Below are 16,421 nucleotides of genomic sequence, written 5' to 3' on the forward strand. Positions count from 1 at the left end.
CATAAGTCTTGTACATTTCCATGATTCCATCAAGCTAGCTGTTGTAGTTACTGCAAAAAAGCTAGTTCGGTGTGAACAACGTTTTTATGAATTAATTGGCAATGCAAATGTAGCTGTTTATGTTGGATTTTAACAGAAAATTAATATACTGAACTACGTGACAAAATGCTACAGTCTGTACTGAAATCTGTATTTGGCTATGATGATTTTAAAAGCGATATTCAGAAACGAGCAACCACTGCTGTTTACAAAGGTTGAATTTTTGTTTATGATAAAATACACTGTCTGTTTTATTTATATCATTTGGTTAACTGCTAAGCAGTTCTCTGTTAAACAATTGTATGCTTTCAGGTAAAGATGACGTGTTTGTGTGTATGCCAACCGGTGGTGGCAAGTCACTCTGTTTCCAATTACCAGCAGTAATGCAAGAGAACAAAGTCACAATTGTCTTCTCACCATTGTTAGCACTTATGAAGGTTTGCAATAAATAAATTCAAGGGTTGATAGCACAGAACATGTTATATAATGTATATTTTATGTTACAGAATCAGATAGACTTCCTAGTTAGTAAAAAAATCAATGCAAGCTCATTAAATTCAACCACATCGACCACAGAAAGGAATGCAATCATTAAAGATATATCATCTAACTCGCCAAAGATTAAATTGTTGTATGTTACACCTGAAATGGGAGCACAGCAACACTTCCAAGTCAGTTGTATCTATTTTTCTATATTTAAAATAAAGCTATCAATTCAAAGAACATGTTCAAATAACAATTGGTGATTATTTATAGGATATGGTGGTGAAACTGAGAAAAACTAAATCACTGGCTTATTTTGTCATTGATGAGGCTCATTGTTTAAGTCAATGGGGCCATGATTTCAGGCCCAGTTACAGGCAGTTGGGTACATTTAAGAAGTTGTGTCCTAAAACACCTATAATTGCTTTAACAGCCACTGCTGCAAAAGAGGTACATATACGCTTCCCAAGCTCCAAATTAAACTCTTCACTGTAACACATGTTAATTACAGGTGAAGGATGACATACTTCAAAGCTTGAACATGAAAAATCCTCAGATATTTTCAGTGCCTGTATTTCGACCTAATCTTTACTATGATGTGTGGTTTTTAGAAAGCTTGGATAAACCATTTGATCACTTAAAAAGCTTTATTTTAAAGGCCCTCGGTACCCAGGATCCATCCACACCAAAAGTAAGCTACACAGGCATAAAATATACATGCATATGTTTTCCCATGATCTTACAAAAAGATTAATTTTAGGTGAAGAAAAATTGTGGCATAATATATTGTAGAAAGAAAGAAGCAACTGAAGTTATTGCACATAGACTATCTAATTCTGGCATACCTACTCTAGCATATCATGCTGGTACATACATTTATACGCTTATATGTGTTTATACATACCTCTGTATACTACTCAGTAGTATAATAAAAAATAAAAATCTGCGCGACAGACAGTGTAATTAATATTTCGTCTCCGAAACAAATAATACCGTGATAATTGCAGGTTTAAAGAATTCGGAACGGAACGAGGCTCAAAATAAGTGGACATCCGGCGACGTTCCTGTAATCGCAGCTACCTGCAGTTTCGGTATGGGCGTGGACAAAGGATCTGTCAGGTAAATCGCAGAATTAAATTGTTCCTTATCTCTTATCTCCATCCTCGTACACAATTAATATAAAAAATTGTAATGAATTCATGCCACAGGTTCGTTGTGCATTGGACAGTGCCTCAAAACATAGCAGCGTACTACCAAGAGTCTGGCAGGGCAGGCAGAGATGGGAAACCAGCTTTCTGCCGAGTTTATTTCAGCAACGAAGAATACGGGCCCATCGCTTTTCTCATCAAGGAGGAAATAACGCAGAAGAACACCGATCTCGTGAAGCTGCGGTGGAAAAATTTCGAGAAGACCGTCTCCTATTGCCTCGAAGTGAAGTAAGACTCTCACGGTTTAGAGATGTTCCTTTTAAAAATAAATAATCGAGATTTTATTCGCTGATAAATGTTTAATAGATGCAGACACGCGGTGTTCTCGAAATATTTCGGGGACAGTCCACCCCCTTGCAAAAACAGATGCGACGTCTGCGAGAACAAGGATACCGTTCAATCGAGGGTCTCGCAATTCGAAATGGCTCAAACCAGAAGAAAAAGCAGCTGCAGCAATAATTTGAGCGGTATAGCTCTGCCGAAGTACGACGCGTAAGTGAAATAATTATACTTGCTTGTTAAGACGATTTTGTTACCACTAACTAAATATATATTATCGAAATATTTACAGTGAAGAAGAGGGTCAAGGGCGAGAAATTTCGCGGGAGCAATTGTTGGCCGAGAGTAGACGGGAGTCGAAGGAACTGATCGCGAAACAGTTCGCGATCCGAAGAAATAAGAAAGAAAACAAAGAGGTGAGAAAGACGGTAGATTTGTATCTCAACGTTATTAATATCTCATATCATCTTAGATAAAGACTCAAGATCTGGAGGACGTCCACGTGGCCGCGGCTGAAAGCACCGAAGTGAAGATCAAAGGCCTGACCGTCCAAGTGCGAGAGCATTATTATATCCAGTTGAAATCAGCGTTGAAAGACAACTACGAGAAAATGTCTGCAGAGATTGATAGACAGCTGAGAGAAAAAGACTTCCATGATATAGCGTACGATCTTGAGTACAAAGGACTGTGCAACACCATAGTCGCGAACAAGTACAAGTTCAACATGTCCAAATTGGTACGTAATTTATCATGTATATTGTACTATGCACCGGGTGTCGCTGGAATTATAATTATTTACTCACGTTTCTCTCGAAGATTTCTTCCGTGCGCAAGTGCACCAGTAGCAACACCGTTCACGAGCACTTGCTCGGCTACAAATCGAACCACGATCGATCTGCGAGATGCTCCGACGAGGCCGTAGAACGTACTAGTAACATAAACGAAGAGGAAACCACAGCAGAACAACGTTTCGATAAACATAATCGCGTACCTCCGCAAGAATCAAGTGCCACAAGCGAGAGTATTTTATACCCTACATTTAAAACTGCCTTAGAGATGAAGAACGATGAGAAGATCGCGAAAACGTCGTCTAGTAACAACAGAAAATATTTATTTACCGCGAGCTCGTTGAAAGACGACGAAGTAATTAAAAATCCGATTTATCGTAGCGAGGGCGTAGACAATGATAACGATAAAATGATTGGAGATAAGGGGAGCACCGTTGAAAAATTCAATGGCTTCACCTGCGCCAGGAAGCTCCACGAGGAGAACAAGGTTCTCTCGAAAGCCCAGGAGAAAAAGTCACGGAGGTCTTCCCAAGACTCGAAGAAAGAGTCGAGAAAGGATTCGAGAAGTAAGAAAGCACCGCAAGCGGCGAACAGCGTTTACGAACAGATCTTAAAATTCGCCAGGTCGACGTCGGGGCTTAATAATCCAGCACCGGACGAGTCGCAACGAGTTTCTGATAATTCGACTCTGTCAAACAACAAAACCAACGGTGACACTAACGTCGACAATGCGACAGAATCGAGCTTCTATAAGAGGCGGAAAAGCGCGGATTTGTTTGAAGATAGCATGGACGGTGGATCGGCGAAAAGGGTGAAGTATGGCAACGAGAAATCGTCGATGACAAATCCCACGATTTGCAACGACGAAATTAATGCGAGGAAAGATGAAACGAAAGACGATGTATTGGTTGTAAAAGATGGCCAGGAAAAGGTAAGGGACCCAACGAAGGAGAATTCGGAAAGGAGGAGGTCCCGCGAGGAGAAACGCCATAAGTTGAGCCGCGTGAAGCATTCGTCCAATAAGGACAAACCTAAGGTGCCTGCGGATAAGGCGACGCAGTTCAAGACGGCGGAGATCTTGAAGGCGCACTTGATGAAGTATTATCCATCCAAACGCATTCCCGACAGGACAACCTTCTCGAAAACCTGCAGGGAAATGCACTATAACTTGCTGATGCAGAAAATATTGGGTAACGTAGACGCGTTGATCACTTAGCAGTGTTTAAACATTTCAGAATATTCTGAAAGATTTTTCGGAGATATTTTAACGAGGGTCTTTTTTTTACAGATGAAGCAGGAATACATCGTTTCGTTAAGAAGTCCATGTCTCAGGATTGAACCTGATGTTGGAACTGTACACACTTGAATCGCGGCGGACACGGGGGCGCAAATTCATTATTTATGTATCGTATTTGTACCATAGAATGCTTAGATATTTTTCTGTGTATATACATGTATGCTCCCGTGTCCAATTACACTATATTTCCATGGAATAAAACGAAGATTGAGAAAAGAGCCGGTGTCAACGTAATAAATTTTTATTAAAAATATCGTTTGAGCAAATTTTTATAAATATTCGTATCGCTGATATTTCACTGGCAAGCATTGTATGTTCGTGACGGCGATAACTGTGGACTTTTACAAGATGTGCGTGAATGGAACAACCGAAGGACCGTGAAAAGCAGAACACCGTTCAAAAAATGTTACCAAACAATTGGATAATACGGATGATATCGTTTCGCATCGTAACAATACTGTTTCCATAATTGATCCACGACAACGTATTCATTCTCAGGCAAGATTGATTTTTCGCAGGTGTCTATATAATCGTTACAGCGCTACTTAGAAATGTAACTACGCTAAAATCCTATAGTTTTTTCCTTTGCAGATGGTTCGATCGCGATTCGAACGACCATCGTGTACCGTCAGTATCGATTTCGTCTCGAGATGATGTGTTAATTAAACAGTTCATTTGAACATTATCAATGAACATCGAGTAATCTCGTGCCTGTTACTAACGAAGTATGGCGATTTACAATAAAGATGAAGAGTTACAAAATGTTCCCCATAAATAATACTTTTGAACATTATCGTTCAATGATACACACGGCCAAAGTCATAGCTAAACGTGATTTTTACGTCCTAGCTTATTGTACTAACTTTACCCACAAAGCGATTATAACTACGGAACGGAGAACTAACGACGGAAAATATACGCTAGCTAAAACAACAAACGGTGCAACTCCAAACGGATCATCGTCAGCATTGGAACCGTAACAACGACACAACCGGGTCCAACCCACTTAATCGCTACGACCAGTCTATAATAGTATCAGTCTTAAATCATTTCGTTTCCGTGTACACGCATTCCTGTAAAAATCGCAATGGATTCATTCGATAATTAGCCCGACAGACACCCAAACCGGTTTCATTCAACAGCGAGCCACTAGGGCTCGGGAAAATTCACGTTGCTCTGAAAACGGACACTGGACAGACTGATTCGATACACGGAAAATAGACGTCGATTTCTACACGTAATTAATAACGTTGCGTGCCAAGAACATCCCGCGGACTTGCACCGTTTGCATCGACGAACGCGCCCTGTGATAGAAAAATGTAAAAGCATAAACGACGCTGAGCAATAATGTGTGCCCTTAAGCTGCAAGATCGCATTTGATAGTTAAGTCCGAACCCCACCGCGATTTTCAGACATCGTGCGCTGCAGAACTGTTCAACTCTTTGTTTGCGAGGGCAATAGTTGACTGTAGACAACGTCGAGACTCGGTAAAAAGAAATGAGAAACGAAGTATGCCCTAAAAAGGCATTGCACTTTCTTTTTCCGTGTCTCCACTCTGCTGAGACGCTTGCTAAGTTTATGTTAAGGTTATGTCCAACAGCTTTGCCTCGCAGCTTTGCCCTCGGCTTTGTCTTTAGACCTCGGCTTCTTCCTTGCTCGCCACGAGCACGTTGAACAGCTCTGGCGCACCGGATGCTTGCAGCATTATTCGAAGCAGAGATCCGCAAAACGATGACTCCCGACCTCTCCAGAGGCTCGGGGCATCCCCTAACTCTAACTTATGAATCCGGACTCCGGTCAGGCCGGAAAACCGAAGCGACTCAAAGCGTCCTATCAGATAAAGCGTAGGGACTGGTCTACGCAGGAAATAGCCTCTTCCTAGACCGAGAATCGCCCGTCGTCGATCACACTATCTCCTCTTTCAGGTTTGTCAATTCCGTCGCGATTACTCCGTTCGCGTCCTTCGCCTCCATCAGGGAGCTGTACTGAATGTCCATCTCGCTCTTGCACGAGAGTCGCCTGTTCGTTATGTATTTCAAGTTCTGATTCTTCATGTCCGACAGCTGCGGTAACAACGATCCTTTTGTCTGGCGCAAAACGATCTTGTAAATCGCGAGGACGATCGATGCCGCACCGCCGAGCAGCAGGGTGTACATCGCCACGGACTCCATGGCAGGTAAGGCGTTCAGGTAGAACCAGAAGCGCATGTTCATCGAGAACGGCAGCTTATACATTCCCTGTAAAAAGAGTGAATTAATTAATTGTACTGATCGGTCGTCGGGATCGACGATTATAATTTAATTCGAGAAGGATCATTTTCGTTTCAAGGCTGACATTAGCGTTGAAAAGTTAGCAGTGGTTTTAGTACTCAAATTATTTGAGAGAGCTCTTTTACTCAGCTGCTAATTACTCTTTTATGGCAACAATGTATTCGAAATATTTATTGGAGTAGATTATTCCAATAGAGATTGTAAAATTGTATGTAAATTTATTGCAAAATAAATCGTTTAGAAAAATATGGGTGTCCACTTATTTTTATGACGCGCCATCTCTCCGAAAAGAGGTGAAACTACTCATTAATATTTGGCGAGAAGTTTGAGCGTTTCTGCGAGGGAGGCGCCACGGGTACGGTTTTTTCCGGTATTATATCTCAATTTTTGCGATTTTAACGCTGTTTATTGGGATTAGAACATAAAAAAACTAGCCTGATCGATAATTAAGGTTCCCTCTTTAATTTGGCAGCTTTTGCAATCGATTTGATCCACTAACAATTGAGAAATTCGATCTTGAAGACATGCAGTAGTCAATCAGACGTACTTCCATAGAGAATTATTCTCTCTATTATTGTTATTTTAACGATGTTTATTAGAATTAGAACATGGAAAAACTATCCTATTCTATAAATGTTAGCCCCCTCGTTAATTTGGTAGCTTTTTATGAATATAGTAGCCTATAATTAACTTTCTTTGCGCATACTTCTTCTCTGGCTATTTCTTTATTATATTATCTATTATTGTAATGAAAGCGTGGTTCGTCACGGTATTTTGCATTATAAATATTTTAAATTCCGCAGTCTTGCAATTTTAATATTTAAGTATAAAATATCTGAATACTTACAATCTCGAACCACAGCAGCGGCAACACGAAGTTCTCAAATTTCTCCACGCGAGCCATGTGACCGATGTTCTGCAACGCCATGTTTATTTGAAACCGGAAAGCAAGGTTCACCGGAAGTCCCGATTTCGGTTGCACATAGGCGTAGGACTCGTGAAGGTCTGCCCTTGGATTCAGACCCTCCACGGCCTCCAACACCGACGGGTCTGTTTTATAGAAGTGCGGGTAGGACAGAGCGATGGGAAAACCTGAATAAATTGCAAATAAATAATTTATTTAAAGTCCAAGCGTTTTATGTCGCGATTAAATAGCCTATTTAATTTTTAAAAATCCTATTTCATTTTGAAATATTCTATTTCATGTTGAAATATTCCATTAAATTTGTAAATAATTTATTGGCTTTTCAAATATGCTATTGGTATTCGAAAATAATTTATTTCACTGATAAGAATAATTTCTCCATTGATTATTAACAATTATGCCAGTAGAGATGTGTTGCTAAATACGAAACAATGAGGCATTGATTATCAGCATTGCCTTACCGTAGTAACAATCGGTGACGTCGATTAGGCCAGCTTGGAGGCATCGTCCCTGACGACAGAAGCATTTGTTCTCCGGATTGTAGGCGCCGTTGTCCAATGCATTCTCGACGAACGTGAACTTGTACGTGTTCAACGCGCTCAGTGTCTTCTCACCTGTGTGAACCTGCGCCATTTTGCAAATTATCAATTACCCCGTTGAAAGTTAAGCATTTACTATTTTATACAAGGTGTACCAAAAGTATAGTATGCAATTCTTATTAGAAATCCTTCAGGAATCGTCCCAAGAATATACAATACTTTCCAGCCACTGCAAGGGTTGCTGGAAAGTGCTATAACTCCGCGGAAAAAAATCGTAGCGACGTTTCTCTTTTTTTAGATTAAAGGGGAAGGTTCAAGCTCCATTGTCGCGCAAACGGCATCTTCGAGAAAAATTTTTCGGAGTCTGTGGAATTTTTCAAAGTTTGCAATTTTTAGTAGGATAAAAATAGAAAGGGGTGGTTTTTCTATGGTTATATTTAAATTGTTAGACAAGAAAGGGTGCGTCAAATTGAAAATCGAAGTATAGTGTCTCAAAGCAGAGATTTCAAGCTTTAATTTGCCGAAGGAGTCGTCGTCTTACGATGATTTTTCACGGAGCTGTGATCAGTCAAAGTTGACCAATTTTTATTCAAGTAGAAATTGCAGCGAATATTGTACTATAGTCCGTGCAGCGAAACTTTTCGAGCAATATAGTACACGTACCATGTGAGCACTGCGGCACAGACTCTTTCTGAAGAAAAGCACGGTATCGTTCGGCTTGATGAACGCCGGAAACTTCGATCCGTCACTAGAGCCGTTCACGTTCGCGCATTTTCCAGTCCATTGCGGCAGATTCACGTCGCCGTTGTATTTTTCAATTAGCCCCGACATACTGACATCAGTCTCCCCCGTGTATACTGTTTCGTAATCCCCGTCAAAATCGTACATCTGCAAGCCAAACACCATCCAAAATCAAACACAGTAACCAGGACCTCTTGGTGGACTTTGGTCAATTATATAAATATTATTTTTATAAATATTGAATTACTTTTATAATATTAGTACATTTGCTGACCAAAATTTTAAATACTTATTTTGACTTTTTATTTTTTATCAGTTTTGATACAAGGATGAAAAAGAAAAGAGGATCACTCACCCTATCAATTAGGCCAAGCTTGTCGAACTTGATCCACGCTGGCATCATCTTGTTGCCCAGAGTGACGAGCGTAGACTCGTAGCCGAACATGAACTCTCGAGCAGTCATTCGGACCAGGGGTTTAGCGTCTGTGTGATGTATCAGCATGTTCAAACCGAGCCTGGTGAAATATGCAGCATCCTTCATCACGTTGGTGATGCTCTGAAACCGAGAAAATATTCTATTTAATCACCCTATTTAATAAATGAATAAAAATATAGTAGAAGTTATAATAGAACCGAAAGAGAGTCCAAACTACCCCTAACGTTTTCTAGGTTAGAAAGATTTAAATACTGTTGCTTAAAAATTTAATTAAACTCAATAGTTTGCTTGACAATTAAAAGTTAATATTTTGCTTGAAAATTAAAAGTTAATAGTTTGCTTTAAAATTAAAAGTCAATATTTTGCTTTAAAATTAAAACCTAATATTTTGCTTGAAATTAAAGTTTAATATTTTGCTTTAAAATTAAAATTAAAATTGAAACTTTTATTTAAAATATCCAAATTAAATACTAAAATAATATTAAAAAATTGCAAATAAAAATTGTCCAACGATTTCTTTTTTCCCGCGAATTCCGCAATGGTAAACGCAATATCCGCCACTTGTTCTTCGCTCGCAGCTTATCTGCCGTGTTTTAAAGACGTCGCGTTAATTGACAGACATTTTGTTATCGCGAGACGTAAACAAGAGAGTCGATCGCTTATTCGCGCTACTCAACAAGCCTATTGTTCGACTCGGTTCCGCGACCGATCGGATTTTTCGCGCAACGTTGGAACGTCGCTTCCGCGGTTTTTTATCATCGACGGGAAAGTTCATTGACGCTCTGCGTGTAATTGGCCGCACGTTCGCGAACGCCGCGGCGATGATCTCGCGCGCGCCCGCGCTTCGAAGCCGGCATTCCTTACGAGCATGCATTTATGCATGCGCCGCGTATCAATGCGCGTGTTACATAAGGATGCACTTCGGAAATTATTCCGTGTCGCAGTCGACGACCCGCGGAAACCGTCGCATCCTCATCTTCATTCACGCGCTGTCGATATCATCGCTGGATCACCGGCGTCGATCAAAATATTCGAGCCGCTGTAACTTCGCGCGCGAAACACTCGCGGCGCTCCACTTGGGCTTGTTTTAAAGGGTGAAGTTTCTACTTCCACCTCCCATAATTGATTTTATTCGATACTCATTTCTTGTCCCACAACGCGACGAATAACTGAAGCAGTTTTTTGAAATATCTGAAAATTAGACCTCAGTTTTCTTTTTATTTTATAAGCGAAAAATAATCGTCGAAGAAAATAAGCTACAGTGCGTGAAAGTAGAGACTCTAAGCTTTAAAATGAGCCTAAGCAAATATTTTTACGATTTTTTTTTTAATGTAATAAGAAAGGTATTTCTAAGCAACCTTGCTGACTGTTCATTCCAAGTAGAATGTTTCATACCCGGATTCCAGAAACTATCTCCACCAACATATTATAATCGTTGAATAAATACACGTGATTTGATTCTCACGTAACACGGTCCTCCGTATGACACAGCTTCTTGCTCGGCATTTAACCGGACTGACAACGCCGGATATCGGCGATTAACCGATTCAGGAAAAAAGTTACAATGTCACTCGCGTGACAATTTTTTTTTTCGCCGTTTAGCGGACGGAAATTTTCAGCATGGAACCCAATTGTTTTGCCGCCGCGAATAAAGCGATAAATAATTTATAATAGATGGTAACAGCAGCGCGATGGCCACGTCAGAAACCATGTCAAAAGTCGCAACGATGTTCGAGGCAGAGCCTTGGAGTTTCTGTCCACGACTCGGCCTCATGAATATTAATATTCCTCGGAATGGATAAGGAAGTTACAGAGACGATCGTCCCACGGAAAATGGAAATATCTGCGTGAAATCGATGACTCCGTCGCGATTGCAAGAATCGGCTAGATCTCGATCTGAGCGCGTAATCGGACGCGACGATTTACCATTTCCGACGTCTTTTTATCGTCGCCGCGGCTCATAACCGGCTTCGGTAGCAGAGCCTTGAGCCTAGTTGATTAACATTCGATTCGATTCCTGCGACGAACAAGATTCTACAGGATGGTCACAATCTTGACACACAAAATCAGATAAACAAAAATCAGAATAATTTTCAATATCAATAAACTTTGATTTTATTATTCCGCGGGTTATTTGGAGCAACTTTTTCCTTTGAAAAAATATTCTCCGAAGCTCCGTTCAAAAGATATCAACGAAAACGGCGCAGAGCCACGCCCAGGCCATTTTGGCCCCGCCTACGCGCTCCAATTGGCCTGCGTATATCGCCGATATCTCGTAAACGGAGCCTCGTAGAATATTTCTATAAAGGAAAAAGTTGTTTGAAATTACCTAAGGAGTCTTAAAGTAGTTGAGTATTTTGTCTCGCGACTAGATGATGTATTCCACTTTTTCATCGACTTCCCGGCGCGGTTATAGATCAGGGACACCCTGTGCGACTCCGTAATCGAGCTTGCAGACCGATGCACTGCCTTTGACTCCGTGCCAAAGATTATCTCGACCCGGCGAGGGATGCTAGAAACCGGCCGTGCGACAATGGCAAGAACGAACGATTTGCATAAGCGGGTCGCGTAATATACTTTTTCCACTGTTACGCGGCATTCATAACGGTTACCTTTCTGCGCAACGAAAGCGTCCGTGCTATACCGAATTTGGAAAGAAGTGGAAATATACATATATAGTACCGTGGAAATATATATAGCATAGTATAGTGGAAAGAAGCAAGCTAGCGACAGCCTTCGTCGGTGCAACAAGGCAAACACGACGATTAACGGCGTTCTTCCCGACGAGGCTTGTTCGTCATCGCCGAGTCGGACGCGATATAATCTGCGATTCTGTCGGCATGTTTACGCATCACGGCTACTTTGTCTTGTAACAGCTTGTACAACGCGCGGGCACCGCTTGTAAAACTCGCTGAATACCTGGTGAAATCTATTTGTTTTGTGGCACGGTTGTTCAACGCCTCATTGACGATGAAAACTACATAAGTGGAATAATAGGAGAGGGTTGCAATAAGTACCGACAATCTAAAAGTACCGCTATCGTGATTGTCTTGTAATCCCAGGTGAACACGATGTAGAGATAATTGCGGGAAAATAGAGAGACATGTACAGAGTGCAGCGAAGTATATGGGAGTTATGGAAGACCATCGCAGAAAAGTCAGCGAATATAGTGTGGCAACGCGATGCTACTACTTGCCAGTTGTTTTGCAAACGTGGATTATAGTTCCGCAAACGCGGATTATAGTTCCGCGGTGTAAGGTCAGTGACGGAGAGGAGTGATGCTTCCGGAGGCTCTTGTGAAACCAAGACTCGAGGGCGTTGTTTATTTTAACGGTGTCCCTTATTAAAGAGCTATAATTTCACGGTGCGCGTGTATGTTACTGTTGTCCCATAACCGGGAATCATTATCAATCATTTGTAAGAATTGTGGCGGCGGTCATCTATTTAAGATGAAGCGTTCTAATTTCAGTTGGGTGTAGTTAGTTGTTGTTGCATTGTGGGAGCGTTGGATGATTGTTCCTCTTATGTTTGAGATATTGTTTTAGGAAGTATATAATAAAAATGCTGATGCCTGAGGAGCTGATGCCCAAGGGATGGATGTTCCAAAGACTGTAGTCGAAGACACCGAAGTCGAAAACACCAAGTCCAAAGACTGGTAGCCAACAGATTAAGGTCCAAAGGCTGGTGTCTTCAATTCTGAAGTCTAGAAGACTGAACTCCAAAGACTGGTGACCTAAATTTTGACGTCCAAAAGACTGAACTTCAAAGACTAGTATCCAAAAGAGTAAGGTCCAAAGACTGGTGTCCTAAATTCTGAAGTCTAAAAGACTGAACTCCATAGATTGGTGTCCTAAATACTGAAGTCCAAAAGACTGAACTCCAAAGACTGGTAGCCAAAAGACTAAGGTCCAAAGACTGGTGTCCTAAATTCTGAAGTCTAAAAGACTGAACTCCAAAGACTAGTGTCCTAAATACTGAAGTCCAAAAGACTGAACTCCAAAGACTAGTATCCAAAAGACTAAGGTCCAAAGACTGGTGTCCTAAATTCTGAAGTCTAAAAGACTGAACTCCAAAGACTAGTGTCCTAAATACTGAAGTCCAAAAGACTGAACTCCAAAGACTGGTAGCCAAAAGACTAAAGTCCAAAGAATGGTGCTCTAAATACTGAAGTCTAAAAAATTGAACTCCATAGATTGGTGTCCTAAATTCTGAAGTCCAAAGACTGAACTATAAAGTCTGCTATCCAAAATACTAACCTCCAAACACTGTCATCCTACCTACCGAAGCCTCAAAAGTCCAGTACCTAACGACATCATCCTCGTTAACAAACACAATGCCTCTTATCCCCCCCTTCAATATTTGTTCTTACTCGCATAACCGAGAAAGCAAGTGTTTGTTTGTTCAATCCTGTCTCATGCAAATATCGATGCGTATCGGTTTTTTTCCGCCGGCATCCGCCGAGAAGTTTCTCGCAACGCGGAACAGTCTTATTGTCACGGATAACACATCAACGGCTCAGCGATCGTAAAAAAAAAGTCTTCTACTCTCTCGCATCGTAGTGATCTATGCAATCTCCTGATCTCTCCGATCAGGCGACCCTGATTTGAAATTCCACCGTCGGAAATCACAAAGACACGTTATAGACGCGTCGCCGCTTCGCGAGCGTAGAAATGCTTGCGGTTCTGTTGCGTTCGCCTTCGTTCCGCGATCGAGATTACGCTTTTGATACATAGTTGCGGCATCGGAGCGTGCATAATCGCTCGCGCGTAAAGGTCGGAGGAAGCGTAACACGTTTATTAGCATCGTAAACACCGGCTGTAAATATGGATTAAATGATTTCGCTCACCAGCAGAGCTATGTTCGGCAGGATCAGGATGTCCTCCTCGGTTCCTGCGCTCATGTCCGGCACGTAGGTTAACGGGTGGTACACATTCGCGGTCACTGTACCGTTCCCGTTGAACTCCACGTCCTTGTGTTCGAAGGCCTCTCTGAAATTAATTTTGTTGGTTCAATAGGTTCGATTCGCAATAATTTCTACGATTATATAAGTTCGCTGGGGAATAGGTTACGCGAGGAGTGGGAGTAAGCGACGCACGCGCTGACGTCACTTACCCCCACTCTGTCCATAACCCCAGTGACCAGAATAATCGAGAAAATAAATTATGCAAACAGTAGATATAAATAAATTACTCAAATAAACTTTTCTGACTACAGTAATCCAATTGTTATTTAGAGCTAATTTATATTCGGCAGTAGTCAATCAATCGTTAAATAAATAATTTAATACTCTGAGGAAAGTCGTCTTAGCATTTTCAAAAATCCTCGTCTTACTGTTAAATAGTTTAAATAGAAAAAGAGCGACCGATAAAAAGTATCGCGGTTTTTAAGAATATTTAAAAGCCGGATGCTCGTCGAAAAGTAGCCGGCCAATGTCGAATCAATCAGCGGCGATACGATCGAAGGTGAATCGTTCGGTTTTTACCTGTAAACGTAGGGCCCGACCTCCTGGAATTTCAGCTTGCTGGCCTTGCCCGACATATAATCCTCGTGGTTGGTCACGTTGAACAGGTAGACCTTCAGGTAGAGTTCAACCTCCGGCTTCCGCCACATCTCGAAGATCTCTCCACCGGGTCCGAACGTGACCTTCAACTTGAACAGCAGCTCGTACGGCTCGAACGCGATGAACACGCAGCCGAACGCCACGCTGAACAGGCCCAGTGCCATCAGCAGAAAAACCTCTATACAAAAAACAAGAGAAATTTAAATTTATTAGTAACCTGACATAACCCCTGACGAATTTCACATTAATGATATTAACATTTATATTTTAGCTTCCCCACATTTTCGGAAATATTACGTGTCGCGAATTGCTCGCCAAATTCCGGTCTCGTTTGAGAAACGCACGGTGAATTTTAATAGATCAGGGATGAGAGGTTAGGGAACAGGTTCCATGACCCCGAAGACATGTCGTTTTCCTCTTTATACATTGACAAAATATTTCGCGGAATTTTTTAAATTTTTCTGTCGTTTAATCATTATCTATTGTCTAATAAATGCGGCAACTTTGTTTGGTTATGTATGATATAACCTATATTACCACATTTGGTTATATATGACATAATCTATATAACCATATTTGGTGATATATAATTTATATATTATATATTATACGATTAACGAGTCTACAAGGGATGCTTATTTATTCGCGAAATTTTTTCGACTGTCACGCGACATCCTCGATGACGTCATCGTCCAGTAATCGGAGCGTTGCAGACGGCAGCGCTGACGACCAATCACCGTGATTTCTTCAGAAATTAACGTCGACAGTTGCTCGAGGATCTGTTAATTAATTAGCCGCGGTGATTTCCACGTTTCCTTGTTGCTAATCGTCTACCTTGTTTACTTTATCTTGCATCGATATTATTCAACGGCGGGATTCTAAGAGCATCGATTAACGCGATCGTTACCGTCATCTGGATCGCTCGTTTCTGACGTAACTTTCAAGATTCGTTTCGCTAAAACAATTAACAATTACAGCGTCAAACACAGTCCCTTTTAATTTCGCGGAACATTTGCGACTCGGTTGAAATTCACGGCGGCATTAATTCTCTGATAAACAGGATGTTTATTTATTATTCATCGATCGGACGGAGAAGAATCGGAGAAAATCCTTGGATCGTTTCTACGATTACTATCGAAGGATTTCTTTGTTTGATCATCACGGTCTTTTCCGTGACGACTCGAAAATCTTGTTAAATCAATGCTAATCACTTAGCGGATTTTAATCGAGCGATAAAACAGCTGGATGATGGATTTTTTAATAATAATCTCAAGGGGACTCGTCGCCGTAGATTCGCATAAAAAATTCGAAGGATCGTGGACGAGATTGTTCAATATTTTCCAATAAACTTTCAATAATTTTCCAATAATCTTTCAATAATTTTCCAAGAAATGTTTATCAGCAATTTATAAACAATTCTTTCTCAGAGAACTGCACGACGGATGCAAAAATATCCGTGCAGCATTGTTTGTTTCCTTGATTCAAATAGCCGATCTATTTTTCTCCAGTTTCCTTTTACAGGCGCGAGGAATTCAGTGATCGATGACATCGAGATCAAGGTAAATGTTAATCGACGCTTTCGACTATCGGAATGATTCCCCCGAATGCAAATGGCGCCGGGTGACTAATATTGTACTCGTTAGAAACCATGTTGAGCGCGGCCGCTTTTTTTTCTTCACCCGGCTGCCATTGATCGCTCTCAACAAAGTTAGGCGTTGCGTAACAGCGCAGACTGGCAACTCTCTCTCTCTCTCTAAATCTGCCATAACATGACCAAATGGGAGAATTTATAATAGTCGTTAGCGTTGTGAGCGACCGGCTTTTATTCATGGCACGCTCGTATTTGTGAAACAGAG

The 16,421-nt window shown here is 41.1% G+C and overlaps 2 protein-coding genes across 2 annotated transcripts in view; one reads left to right on the top strand and one right to left on the bottom strand.

The window, feature by feature from the left end:
• On the top strand, positions 1-4,484 carry LOC144477392 (ATP-dependent DNA helicase Q5). The gene is made up of 13 exons (XM_078195138.1): positions 1-253; positions 352-476; positions 546-710; positions 796-972; positions 1,034-1,213; positions 1,283-1,388; positions 1,530-1,641; positions 1,731-1,958; positions 2,037-2,222; positions 2,302-2,425; positions 2,482-2,745; positions 2,826-3,987; positions 4,086-4,484. The coding sequence occupies exons 1-13, from the start codon at positions 166-168 to the stop codon at positions 4,133-4,135; spliced, it is 2,967 nt and encodes a 988-aa protein (XP_078051264.1). The 5' UTR covers positions 1-165; the 3' UTR covers positions 4,136-4,484.
• Positions 4,320-16,421, bottom strand: part of LOC144477393 (scavenger receptor class B member 1) — a 24,619-nt gene continuing 12,517 nt past the window's right edge. Inside the window, exons 2-8 of the mRNA XM_078195139.1 lie at positions 14,488-14,743; positions 13,852-13,993; positions 8,925-9,125; positions 8,492-8,716; positions 7,751-7,913; positions 7,212-7,456; positions 4,320-6,331 (exon numbers count right to left, since the gene is read on the bottom strand). Coding sequence (XP_078051265.1) covers positions 5,999-6,331; positions 7,212-7,456; positions 7,751-7,913; positions 8,492-8,716; positions 8,925-9,125; positions 13,852-13,993; positions 14,488-14,743 — 1,565 coding nt within the window. The 3' untranslated portion in view covers positions 4,320-5,998. The remainder of the gene's footprint in view (positions 6,332-7,211; positions 7,457-7,750; positions 7,914-8,491; positions 8,717-8,924; positions 9,126-13,851; positions 13,994-14,487; positions 14,744-16,421) is intronic.

This window comes from Augochlora pura, chromosome 11 (genome assembly GCF_028453695.1).
Source record: "Augochlora pura isolate Apur16 chromosome 11, APUR_v2.2.1, whole genome shotgun sequence".
Classification (NCBI taxonomy): Eukaryota; Metazoa; Arthropoda; class Insecta; order Hymenoptera; family Halictidae; genus Augochlora; species Augochlora pura.

Excerpts from the sequence above, each read along its gene's own strand:
- LOC144477392 (XM_078195138.1), top strand. The coding sequence starts at position 166 with ATGCTACAGTCTGTACTGAAATCTGTATTTGGCTATGATGATTTTAAA. Across the intron at positions 2,223-2,301 it reads GCTCTGCCGAAGTACGACGC|TGAAGAAGAGGGTCAAGGGC; the intron begins GTAAGTGAAATA and ends AAATATTTACAG. Across the intron at positions 3,988-4,085 it reads GCTGATGCAGAAAATATTGG|ATGAAGCAGGAATACATCGT; the intron begins GTAACGTAGACG and ends TTTTTTTTACAG.